At 55.6% G+C, this 11994-nt stretch overlaps 1 protein-coding gene across 4 annotated transcripts in view; it reads left to right on the forward strand.

The window, feature by feature from the left end:
• ARHGEF10L (Rho guanine nucleotide exchange factor 10 like) overlaps positions 1-11700 on the forward strand; it is a 30363-nt gene extending 18663 nt beyond the window's left edge. For 2 of the 4 annotated variants that reach the window (XM_041463437.1, XM_041463439.1), the window contains 13 exons: positions 192-206; positions 539-726; positions 1549-1664; positions 1761-1888; positions 2374-2474; positions 3437-3558; positions 4118-4204; positions 4584-4804; positions 5662-5816; positions 8030-8172; positions 8709-8883; positions 10150-10272; positions 10741-11700. In XM_041463437.1, coding sequence (XP_041319371.1) covers positions 192-206; positions 539-726; positions 1549-1664; positions 1761-1888; positions 2374-2474; positions 3437-3558; positions 4118-4204; positions 4584-4804; positions 5662-5816; positions 8030-8172; positions 8709-8883; positions 10150-10272; positions 10741-11231 — 2065 coding nt within the window. In that variant the 3' untranslated portion in view covers positions 11232-11700. The remainder of the gene's footprint in view (positions 1-191; positions 207-538; positions 727-1548; positions 1665-1760; positions 1889-2373; positions 2475-3436; positions 3559-4117; positions 4205-4583; positions 4805-5661; positions 5817-8029; positions 8173-8708; positions 8884-10149; positions 10273-10740) is intronic. The other 2 variants (XM_041463438.1, XM_041463440.1) reach the window with 1 other exon arrangement.
• Positions 11701-11994: the final 294 nt, after the last annotated feature.

Raw genomic sequence — 11994 nt, forward strand, 5'->3', positions numbered from 1 at the left:
TCAAGTTTGGGGTTTTATTTCAGAAATCTCATTGAGTTTGGGGTTTACCTGCCCACCTTTGACCCGTCTCCTTCCCTGCTGCTGTGGGATCTGGGAATGGGGTGGAGTTGGTGGGATTTGATGCCGCCAAGTGGGGAAACCACCCCAAATTCCCCAAATCCCACTGAATCCCTCCTTTTTCCACTCTCCAGGCCAGTGCCTGCAGGGTAGGTGCCAGGTGTGCTGTGCTGTGTCGTGTGCCCCACCTTTGGGGGTTCCTGCACGGTGTGGGGTGCTCGGCCTGTGGGATGCTTTTGTTTGGGGGGAAGTCCGTGTTTTTTGGGAAAATCCAGGGTTTTTTTTTGACCTGGAGTTCTTGCCTTGATAGAGGCCAGCCGGAAATCAGCAGCCCCACATTTTGGGGTTCCTGCATGGTGTGAGGTGCTCGGCTTGCAGGACATGTATTTTTTGGGGGGGAAACCGGAGAGTTTTTTTGGGAAAATCCATGGATTTTGGGAAAACCCGGGGTTTTCTTGACCTGGAATTCTTGCCTTGGCAGAGGCCAGCTGGAAATCAGCAGCCTGGTGCCCCTGGGCCCCAAGTACGTGCTGAAGTGGAGCACGGCCCTCCCGCAGGTGCAGGTGGTGGAGGTGGGCCAGGAGAGCGGCGCCGGTGACAAGGACAGCGCCGTGGCCGTGGCCAACGCCGGCGCCCGCCGGCACGCGCCCGCCGGCCAGGCCGCGCACAGTGAGCTCCCGGGGTGGGGCTGGGGGCCTTCCGGGGGATTTCACCCCGCTGAGGGGTGGTGGAGTCACCAGTGCAGCACTCGGGGCCTCATTCCTGGTGGGAGAACCTCCCTGGGCAGGGATTTGGGGGGTCTTAGGGGATTTGGGGGGTTTTAGAATATTTCACTGCTCTGAGGGGTGGTGGAGTCACCAATGCAGCACTTGGGGCGTCATTCCCGGTGGGAGAACCTCCCTGAGCTGGGATTTGGTGGATTTTAGGGGATTTCACCCCTAAAATCCACTCTGGGAGCTGGTAGAATTGGAGATGTGGTACTCCAGATGAATTCCTGTCAGGAGAACCTCCCTGGGCCGGGATGTGGGGGGGGGTTTAGGGGATTTCACCATTCTGGGAGATGGTCAGGGCCTCATTCCTGGTGGGATGACCTCGGTGGGCTGGCATTTGGGGAGTTTAGGGGATTTCACTGCTCTGGGAGATAGTGGAGTTGCAGATGCAGAGGTCCAGCCTCATTCCAGCAGGAGAACCTCTCTGAGCTGGGCTTTGGGGGATTTTAGGCAGATTTCACCACTCTGGGAGGTGATGCAGTCATGGATGTGGCGCTCCAGCCCCATTCCTGGCAGGAGAACCTCCCTGGGCTGGATTTGGGGGATTTCACCACTCTGGGAGTCACCATCCATGGAGATGTTTGAGGAGTGGCGGCCGCAGCGCTCGGGACCGTCCCTGGTGGTGTTGGGTCACGGGCTGGGCTCCCTCTTGGAGTCTTCTCCAACCTGATGGATCCTGTGGTGCTCCATGCGCCTGAAATCCCGTTTTTTCCCCCCACAGATAAGGTCTACCTGGGCCCCCCGCGGCTCTTCCAGGAGCTGCAGGACCTGCAGAAGGACCTGGCGGTGGTGGAGCAGATCACGCTGCTCGTCAGCACCCTGCACGGCACCTACCAGGTACCGCCCGCGCCCGGCACCGCCGCCTGCCCGGGAACCGCCGGATGGGATCTGGGGTGATCCTGGCTCTGAGGGACCATTCCCAATGTTCTCCAGAACCTGAACATGACAGTGGCGCAGGACTGGTGCCTGGCCCTGCAGAGGATGATGAAGGTCAAGGAGGAGGAGATCCACTCGGCCAACAAGTGCCGCCTGCGGCTGCTGCTGCCTGGGAAACCGGACAAGTGAGGCGGGAATCTGGGATGCAGGAGGAGGTGGAGGAGGTGGAAGAGGAGGAGGAGGAAGAGGAAGAGGAGGATGAGAAAGAGGAGGAGGGTGAGGGTGAGGAAGAAGATGAGAAGGATGAGGAGAAGAAAGAGGAAGAAGAGGAAAAGGAGGAGGATGAGGAGGAGGATGAAGAGCAGGATGAAGATTATGATGATGAGAATGAGGAAGAGGAGGAGGATGATGATAGGGAGATGAGGATAACGATGAGGAGGAGGATGATGGGGGGGAGGATGAAGATGACGATGAGGAGGAAGATGATGGGGATGAGGATAAAGAAGAGGAGGAGGATGATGGGGATGAGGATAACAAGGATGAGGATAACCATGTTGAAGAGGAGGCTGATGGGGGTAAGGATGAAGATGATGAGGATGAGGATGATGGGGATGAAGATAACAATGATGAGGATGATGAGGATGAGGCTGAAGGCCGCCGTGTCCCGCAGGTCTGGGCGCCCCATCAGTGTCATGGTGGTGTTCATCACCCCCAGCCCCCTGAGCAAGATCTCCTGGGTGAACCGGCTGCACCTGGCCAAGATCGGCCTGCGTGAGTCCTGCTCTTCCCGGAAATCCCGGAGTGGGAAAGGGGGAAATCCGGGAGCTGTGGGATGGAGGAGGGCGGGGAGGACCTGGAGAAGGTTTGGGAGGCGTTGGGGAAGCTTGTGGAGAAGATTTGGGAATTTTCTGAGAAGGTTGGGGAGGTTCTAGAAAACGTTTTGGGGAGGGTTTGGAAGGTTTTTGGAGAAGGTTTGGAAAAGTTTGGGGAATGTTGGGGAGGTTTCTGGAAGTTTGGGGAGGTTCTGGAGGTTTGGAGAGGTTCTGGAGAAAGTTTGGGAGGCTTTGGGGAAGTTTGGGGAATGTTGCGGAGGTTCTGGAGGTTTGGGGAGGTTCTAGAGAAGGTTTTGGGGAGGTTCTGAGAAGGTTGGGGCGGTTTTTGGAGAAGGTTTGGGAGGTTTGGGGAAGGTTTGGGTGTTCTGGGGAAGTTCTGGGAGGCTTTGGACAATATTGGGGAGGCTTTGGGAAGGGTTTGGCAGGTTTTGCAGAAGTTTTGGAGAAGGTTTGGGAGGTCCTGGGAAAGGTTTGGGAACTTTTTGAGAAGGTTGGGGAGGTTCTGGAGGAGGTTGGAGAGGTTTGGGAGAAGGTTTTTGGAGAAGGTTTGGGAGGCTTTGGAAAAGGTTGGGGAGATCTGGGAGAAGATCTGGGAGGTTTTGAAGGAGGTTGGGAAGGTTTAGGAGATTTGGGAGCTTTTTGAGGTTGGGTAATCCCATATCCACAAGCCAGAACCCCAACCCCATCCCAGCCTGATGTCAGGGAACGCCTTACGATGGAATTTCTTCCCCTAAATTTGTGGTTTTTTTGGGACTTTTGTCCCCCTGCACACTGCAAATAATTCTGTGAAGGGGATGAGGCGCATCCCAAATCCATGGAAAATGATGGATTGGGGTGGGCATGGATCCCAGGGGAGGTGTTTGGGGTGGGGATGATCCCAGCGCTCCTGGTTTTCCACAGGGGATGAGAACCAGCCGGGCTGGCTCTGCCCCGACGAGGACAGGAAGAGCCGAGCTCCCTTCTGGTGCCCCATCCTCTCCTGCCACATTCCAGCCTTCTCCTCCAAAGCCTTGGACCTGCAGGTGAGAGCTGGAAAAACCCAGGATCTGACCGGGAAAGGCACAAATCCCATTGCTGAGGGACTGGAAAACCCTCGGATCCAGCTGGGAAAGGCACAAATCCCACCCTGGAGTGGATGGAAAAGGCAGGAATTGGGGCAATCCAGACTGGAAAGTTGGGAATAGCAGCTGGATCCCAAATTTGGGGATCTGCCCAACATGCTGCCTGCTTGGGACAATTTGGGTTCTCCATCCCCTTCCCCTCTGGTGCAGCATTTTTGGGGTGGAAAGGCACAAATCCCACAGTGGAGGGGCTGGAAAAGGCAGGGATTGGGGCATTCCAAGGGGCAAAGTTGGGAATGGCAGCTGGATCCCAAATTTTGGGGTTCCCACTGATCCCCTGCAAGTTTGGGATGATTTGGGTTCTCCATCCCCTTTCCCTTCATATCCATGATTTTGGGGTGGAAAAGCACAAATCCCACACTGGAGGGGCTGGAAAAGGCAGGGATTGGGGCATTCCAAGAGGGGAATTAGGGAATTGCAGCCGGGCTGGGTCCCAATCCCAATATTTTGGTTCCCACAGCTCGGAGCTGCTGTCCACAATCCCGTCCATTCCTCGCTCCTGGGGTTCTCAGCTGTCAGCACCTCCCTGCCCCAGGGCTTCCTGTGGGTGAGCAGAGCCCACACTACGGGGTTTGGGGAGATTTGGGGTTTGGGGAGATTTGGGGTTTGGGGTGATTTGGGGTTTGGAGTTTGGGATAACAGATCCCAGGATTTGGGATTTGGGGTTATTTGGGATTTGGGGATTTGGGGTTTGGGATTGGGGATAACAGATCCTGGGATCTGAGGTTATTTGGGATTTGGGGTGGCTCTGGCTGGAATCCCAGAATGCTCATTCCTGGTTTTCCTGCCCTGCAGGTGGGAGGGGGGCAGGAGGGGGCAGGGGGTCAGGTGGAGATCTCTGGGTGGGCACAACCCCAATGGATCTTGGGATTTGGGATGGCTGGAATCCCGGGATGCTGATTCCCACTTTTCCCAATTTCCCCCAGGTGGGAGGGGGGCAGGAGGGGGCAGGGGGGCAGGTGGAGATCTTCTCCCTGAACCGCTCCGTGCCCCGAACCGTCAAATCCTTCCCGGTGGCGGCCCCGGTGCTGTGCATGGAATTCATCCCGGAGCCAAATCCCGAGGATCCCGCGGAGCAGGGAACGGCCCCAGACCCAACCCCCAACGCCCCCCACCCCGCAGTGTGCCTGGGGCTGCAGGACGGGAGGTGAGATCCCAGATCCTGGCTCCCATCTCAGATCTCAGCTGCCATTCCGAATCCCAGCTCTCATCCCGAATCCCAGCTCCCCTCCCGAATCCGAGCCCCTATCCCAAATCCCAGCCTCCATCCCGAATCCCAGCCCCTATCCCGGATCCCATCTTCCACCCTGCTCCCTCCCCACGCTGCGGGGCTGATCCCGATCCCAATCCTGCTCTCTCCCCGCACTCTGGGGCTGATCCCGATCCTGATCCTGTTCTCTCCCCCATGCTACGGGCCAATCTTGATCCCGATCCCGTTCTCTCCTGGTGCTGTGGGGCCATTCCCGATCCCAAATCCCAGCCCCGACCCTGCTCTCTCCCTGCACTCCGGGGCTGATCCCAATCCTGCTCCCTGCCCACACTGCGGGACTGATCCCGAATCCCAGCCCTGATCCCACTGTCTCCTGGAGCTGCTGGGCCGATCCCAATAATCCTGATCCCATTCTCTCACCACACTCCGGGGCCAATCCCAATAATCCTGATCCCATTCCCTCACCGCACTCTGGGGCCAATCCCAATCCCAATGCCAGTCCCGGGTTCTCTTCCTGTGCTCTGGGGCTGATCCCAATGCCGATCCCGGGTTCTCTCCCCGCACTCCAATCCTGATTCCAATGCCGATCCTGGGTTCTCTCCCTGGGTTCCGGGGCTGATCCAAATAATCCCAATCTCGTTCCCTCCCGGTGCTCTGGGACCGATCCCAATGCCGATCCTGGCTTCTCTCCCCTCGCTCTGGGGCCAATCCCAATCCCAGTGCCGATCCCGGGTTCTCTCCCCGTGCTCCGGGGCCGACGCTGACCCCGGGGATGCGTTCCCGCTGTCCCGCAGCCTGCTGGTGTTTGGGGCGGTGGCGGCGGGGACGCCGGTGCTGCAGCGCTGCCGCGTGCCGGGCGCGGTGCCCGTGCTGTGCCTGCGGAACAGCCCCGCGTTCCTGCTGGCCGGGCTGCAGGACGGGAGCGTGGCCGCCTTCCCCCGCAACCACGGTGAGCGCCCGGGGACCCCGCGGGCGGGAGAAACCCCAAAGGGATTGGGGTGGATCCCTTTTTGGGAAATCCTGTTGGGATTGGGGTGGATCCCCCTTTAGGATAACCCACAGGGATTGGGATGAATCCCTGCTTAGGATATCCCATTGGGATTGGGGCGGATCCCTGTTTGGGATATCTTGTCAGGATTGGGATGGATCCGTGTTTGGGTTAGCCCATGGGGATTGGGGTGGATCCATGGTTGGGATATCCCGTCGGGATTGGGATAAATCCCCCTTTAGGATATCACCCATGGATTGTGATGAATCCCTGTTTAGGATATCCCCCATGGATTGGGATGAATCCCCATTTAGGATAAATTCCCCTTTAGGATATCCTATCGGGATTGGGATAAATCCCTTTTTGGGATAAATCCCTGTTTAGGATAAATCCCTCTTTAGGATATCCCATTGAGATGAATCCATATTTAGGATCCATATTTAGGATATCCTGTTGGGATTGGGATAAGTCCTCACTTAGGATATCCCGTCAGGATTGGGATAAATCCCTGTTTAGAATGAATTCCCATTTAGGATATCCCATGGGGATGAATCCATATTTAGGATCAATATTTAGGATATCCTTTTGGATTGGGCTAAATTCCCATTTAGGATGTCCTCTCTGGATAAATCCCATTTAGGATTTCCCATTTTGGATAAATCCCCATTTTTCCTTTGTTTTCCCAATATTTTCCCCTTCCCTTGGCAGCCCCAGATACGGAAAATCCAATTTTCCCATGGTGGATCCATACTCATTTTGGGGGAAAACCTTGGGGAAATGGTCCTGGAGAGGGGTTGCTGCAAGATCCAGGGTGGGATCACAAGGAATGGGAATTTCTGCTCAACTCCCCCCCCCCCACCCCAAGGTGGAAAATTCCCTTTATTCACTGGATTTTGGGGTTGTTTTCCTGGGATTTGGCTCAGGCTGAGGTCCCATCCTACTGCGATTCTTCTGCAGAAATTCCTGGGTTGGGAAATTCCCTGTTTTCGTCACTAGGGGGTTGGGGAGAGCCGGGAATCCAGCGGAATTTTCGGACGCAATTCTGGGTTTTCTCTAGGAAAAGCTGCAGGAAGCATCACCTGGCTCAATCCTGAGCCACTGAATCCCCGTAAACTGGGATTTTTGGGATTGTGCCCATCCCCTCTCGCAAGTGATGGCAACTCTGGGAGCCAATTAAAGGGATTTAATTAATTTTAATTGATTAAACAGCAGCCATGGGGGGCAGTTCTTAACCTCATCCTGATTTTTTTGGAAGAATGAGCTTCCCTGAATCACTCCTTTTCCCTGGAAATTGGGATATGCTGGGAGCAGGGCTTGGAGCATCCAAAGGCTCCAAATTCCTGAGATCTGAGGGTTTGGATACAAAAACATGGATTGGGAATAAAAAGAAGGAAAATGCCGATGGATCAGAGCCTCTGGCCTTGGATTCATCCCAATCCAGCTGCTTCTGGATCCTCCTTCCAGAGGAATCGCCCTTCCAGAGCAAATCCATTAAAAAAAAGGGAATTTGGGCTTTTCCAAGGAGCCCTCAGGGTGGAGGTAACCACTCCTTCCCTGCTCCAGTGCTGTGTGAAGTGGGAAAAGGGAATTTTGGGAATGTTGGGAAGTGGGAATGACCCTCCTGGTGACTCCTGGGGGAGCTCGGTTGCACCTGGAGCTTCCCGGCTGTGCCGAATTTCTTTTTTCCCTTTTCTGTGATATCCCATTCCACGTGTGCTCAGCATTCCCTGTTTTCCCTGGTATCCCATTCCACGTGTGCTCAGCATTCCCTGTTTTCCCTGGTATCCCGTTCCACGTGTGCTCAGCATTCCCTGTTTTCCATTACCCTGTTCCATGTGTGCTGAGCGTTCTGTGTTTTTTCCATCATCCCATTCCCTTTTACCCAATCCCCGTTATCCTGTTTCCTGTTGTTATCCCATTCCCTGTTTCCTGATATCCCATTCCCCATTATCCCATTCCGTTATCCCATTCCCTGTTATTCTGTTGCCATTATCCTGTTCCATGTTTTCCCATTCCATGTTTTCCTGTTCCCTGTTATCCCATTCCTGACCCCATTCCCGGTGATCCCATTCCAGAGGGTTTATGGGACGCAGGCTCGGTGCGGATGGTCCGGGTGGGGTTGGGGCCATTCCCTGACCCCATTCCTGACCCCATTCCCGGTGATCCCATTCCAGAGGGTTTATGGGACGCAGGCTCGGTGCGGATGGTCCGGGTGGGGTCGGGCCCCGTGCGGGCGCTGCTGGCGCTGGAGGAGTCGCTCTGGGCCAGCTCCCAGAACCTCGTCAGCGTGCTGGGGACACCCGAGCTGCAGAGCCAGGTACGGGAACAGCGGGAACAACGGGAATGGGGATCGGGGTGGGAGTGGGAGTGGGAATGGGAACGGGAACGGGAAGAGGAAGAAGAATGGGAATAGAAACAGGAATGGGAATGGGAACAGGAATGGGATCAGGAATGGGTATGGGAGTGGGAATGGGAACAAGAAGAGGAAGAAGAATGGGAGTGGGAATGGGGAGGGAAATGGGAATAGGAATGGAAAAATGCTCTGGAAGGGGCTTGGAGTGGGGCTGGATTCTGGTGAGGAGGGCTGGGAGCTGAATTCCTGGTGGAGCTCTGTTCTCCCAGAGCAGGAATTCTGGAAATTTTGGGAATGTTGGTAATGTCAGTAATCCCGGGAATGTTGGGAATCCCCCAGCACTGTTTCGAGGCGCACCCGGAGCCCGCGGCAGCGGTGACGCTGATGGTGCGGGCGGGCAGCGGGGTCTGGATGGCCTCCATCTGCCTGTTCCTGGGGATTGTGGGAATTCTGGGAATTCCGGAATGTCGGTAATCCCAGGAATGTTGGGAATCCCCCAGCACTGTTTCGAGGCGCACCCGGAGCCCGCGGCAGCGGTGACGCTGATGGTGCGGGCGGGCAGCGGGGTCTGGATGGCCTTTGCCGAGGGCTCCTCCATCCGCCTGTTCCACACGGAGACCCAGGAGCACCTCCAGGAGATCAATGTCGCCACCAGGACCACCCTGCTGCTGCCTGGTGAGCAATTAACCATTAATTAGAGTCGTTAATTAATGATTCGGGGGAATCAGGGAATGGGACCATTCTGCTGTTGCCCAGTGAGCAATTAATGATTGATTAGGATCATTAATTAATGGGTCCATGGGACTGAGGGAATGGGACCACCCTGCTGCTGCCTGGTGAGCAATTAATGATTGATTAGGGTAATTAATTAATTAATGGATCCATGAGGAATCAGGAAATGGGACCACCCTGCTGCCCATTGAGACCCCAATCAGCACTAACGAGGGGTGGGAGTTAATTTATGAATCCCTAGGGAATTAGGGAATGGGAGCTTCCTGCTGCCCAGTGGGATCCTCATTAACAGCTAATGTGGGTGATTAATTAAAGGATCCAAGGAGAATCAGGGAATGGGGCACCCCAGGGTGTCCCACCAGGATCTGTGGCTTTCCCAAGGAATAGGGCAGGGATGGAGCTGGGCAGGAAATGTGTCCCATGATCCCATCCCTGGATCCCGACTTTGTCCCGTGATCCCATCCCTGGATCCCATATTTGTTCCATGATCCCATCCCTGGATCCCAACTTTGTTCCATGATCCCATCCGCATCCCCCATCCCTGTCCCACTCCAGGTTATCCAGCCTCATTCCCACTCTCTCTCTGGGTTATCCCAGCCTCATTTCCTCTCCACAGCTCCATAATCCCTTCATTAGTTCCGAGCACCAGACTTGTGCAATTCCCTGTTTTTTCCCCTTTTCCCTCTTTTTCTGGGCATGTCCTGATATCCTGATATCCCTCCCATCCCTGCATTCCCGGGCAGGAGCGTTGGGATTAAATCCATTTGAACTTCTGCTCCCAAACCCTCTGGAATGTGGCAGCTCCTTCATGAGCCACAGCACCATGGATTTACCGATTTCCCCGGACTGATCACTTTCCTTGGATTCATCTTTCCCTGGATTTCTCTCTTTCCCTGAGTTAACCTTTCCCTGGATTTCTCTCTTCCCCTGAGTTAATCTTTCCCTGGATTTACATCTTTCCCTGGTTTTGTCGCTTTCTCAACTCCCGTTAACTCTTTCCCATAAAATCCTCAATTCCTGTTGGAATCTCACTTTTCTCCCACTTCTTCTTTTTCCTCTTTTAATTCCTTTCTGTTCCCAGTGCTCCCCTCTGGGTGTGGATCTGCTGGGATCTTCCCGAGGCCGATCCCTATGGAAACCATGGCTAGCTGGGAGTTGGGCCATGGGGTTCTCCCTGATCCTGGCTTTTCCTGGCTTTTCCCACTGCAGGGCAGAAGCTCGTGCGCGTCACCAGCCTCCTGCTGTGCCAGGGCTCGCTCTGGGTGGGGACGGATCTGGGAATCATCGTCCTGCTGCCCGTGCCGCGCCTGGAGGGCATCCCGAAAATCACCGGTGAGCACTGCAGCCTTCCCAGGAAAGTGGTGACGTTCCTGGAGAAACAGCACCAATCCCAGAGAAACAGCGCCCATTCCCAAAAAACAGCGCCATTCCCAAAAACCAGCACCATTCCCAGCCTGATCCCAGCCTATTCCCAGCCCGTTCCCACCCCACTCCCATTGTTTTCATTCACAGCCCATTCCCAACAATTCCCAGTTTATTCCCAGCTCACTCCCATCCCAATTCCATTTCTCCTATTCCCAGCCCATTCCTGGGCTCATTCCCATCCCAATCTCGCTGTTCCTATTCCCAGCCCATTCCTAGGCTGTTTCTGTTTCCATCCTGCTGTTTCCAGTCCCATCCCCAGTCTTGTTCCCATCCTGATCCTGCTGTTTCCATTCCCATCCCACTGCTTCCATTCCCATTCCCAGCCCAATCCCGCTGTTTCCGTTCCCATTCCCAGCCAATCCCGCTGTTTTCCAGGGAAGGGGATGGTGTCCCTGAACGGCCACGCCGGCCCCGTGCAGTTCCTGGCGCTGGCTCTGAGCACTTTGGCCCCCGACGCCCTCCGGGCCGAGCAGGATGAGCCCGACGAGGCTGAGGAGGAGAAATCCCCGGATCCGGAGGGGCTCCAGCCGCGGGAAATGCGGAAAAAAGGGATTTTGTTACAATACCGGCTGCGCTCCACGGCCCACCTGCCCGGCCAGCTGCTCTCCGTGCGGGAAGCGGCGCCAGGAACGCCGGGAACGCCGGGACACGCCGAGGAGGATGGATCCATCTACGAGCTGGCTGACGATCCCGATGTGTGGGTGCGGAGCCGGCCCTGCTCCCGGGATTCTTCCCGCAAGGAAATCTCCTCCGTGGCCATCGTCTCCGGAGGCCGCGGGTACCGGGATTTCCGGGCGGAATCCACGCGCCGCTCCGGAGCCGCCGACAGCTCCCTGCTCATCTGGCAGCTCCCACTGGCACTCTGAGCCCGCCTGGAATTCCCGAATTTCCTACCTCAGGAGTCTCCCGAATTCCCGGAAGCGGCGCCGCCGTGGGCGCTTGAGCCGCTGCGAGGAAAAAAACTGGGAAAAACGTGGGATTCTCCCCCAGATCCAGCGGATCTGGAGTTGGGAGCGGCGGGGTTTTCCCGGTTTCCCTGCGTGTGTGTGTGTGTGTGTGTGTGTGGGTAATCCCTAGAGATAGAAATCCCTGGATTATAAATAGGCTGTAAATTATTACCTGTAAAAAGAAGGAATCTGTATATATTGGGAATGCCGGGAAGAGCGGGAGCAACTCCCGAAAAAGCAGCTCCGGCTGCAATATCCACTTCTGTTCCCAGCTGGGAATTTGAGGATCTTCCGTACTGAAATCCCCTGGATTTGGGAGCCGAGCCTGCTTGGCTTCCCGAGGAAAGGAAAACAGGGGAAGCGTGGAAATAAATCCCATAGGAATGGCCGTGGTTTCCTTGGTTTGTGGCTTCGGGGTTTTTCTGGGATTTGGGAGCAGCATTCCAAGGGTTCTACTTCCCTGGGAGTGCTCCAGGATGGGGCTTGGAGCAGCCTAGGAATGCAGGTTTCTAATGGAATGGGATGAGCTTCCAGATGATTCCAACCCATCCTGGAATTCTGGGATTCTGATGCACGCCCTTGGAGCTGCACATCCTAAAAATCAGGTAAAAACCCCCAAAATTTCCTCTTTTCCCATGGGAATGGGGTGGGATGGAGGGAAAATCCATCCCCTCATTCCTCT

This window comes from Pyrgilauda ruficollis, unplaced genomic scaffold, assembly GCF_017590135.1.
Source record: "Pyrgilauda ruficollis isolate IOZ18807 unplaced genomic scaffold, ASM1759013v1 scaffold165, whole genome shotgun sequence".
Taxonomy (NCBI): Eukaryota; Metazoa; Chordata; class Aves; order Passeriformes; family Passeridae; genus Pyrgilauda; species Pyrgilauda ruficollis.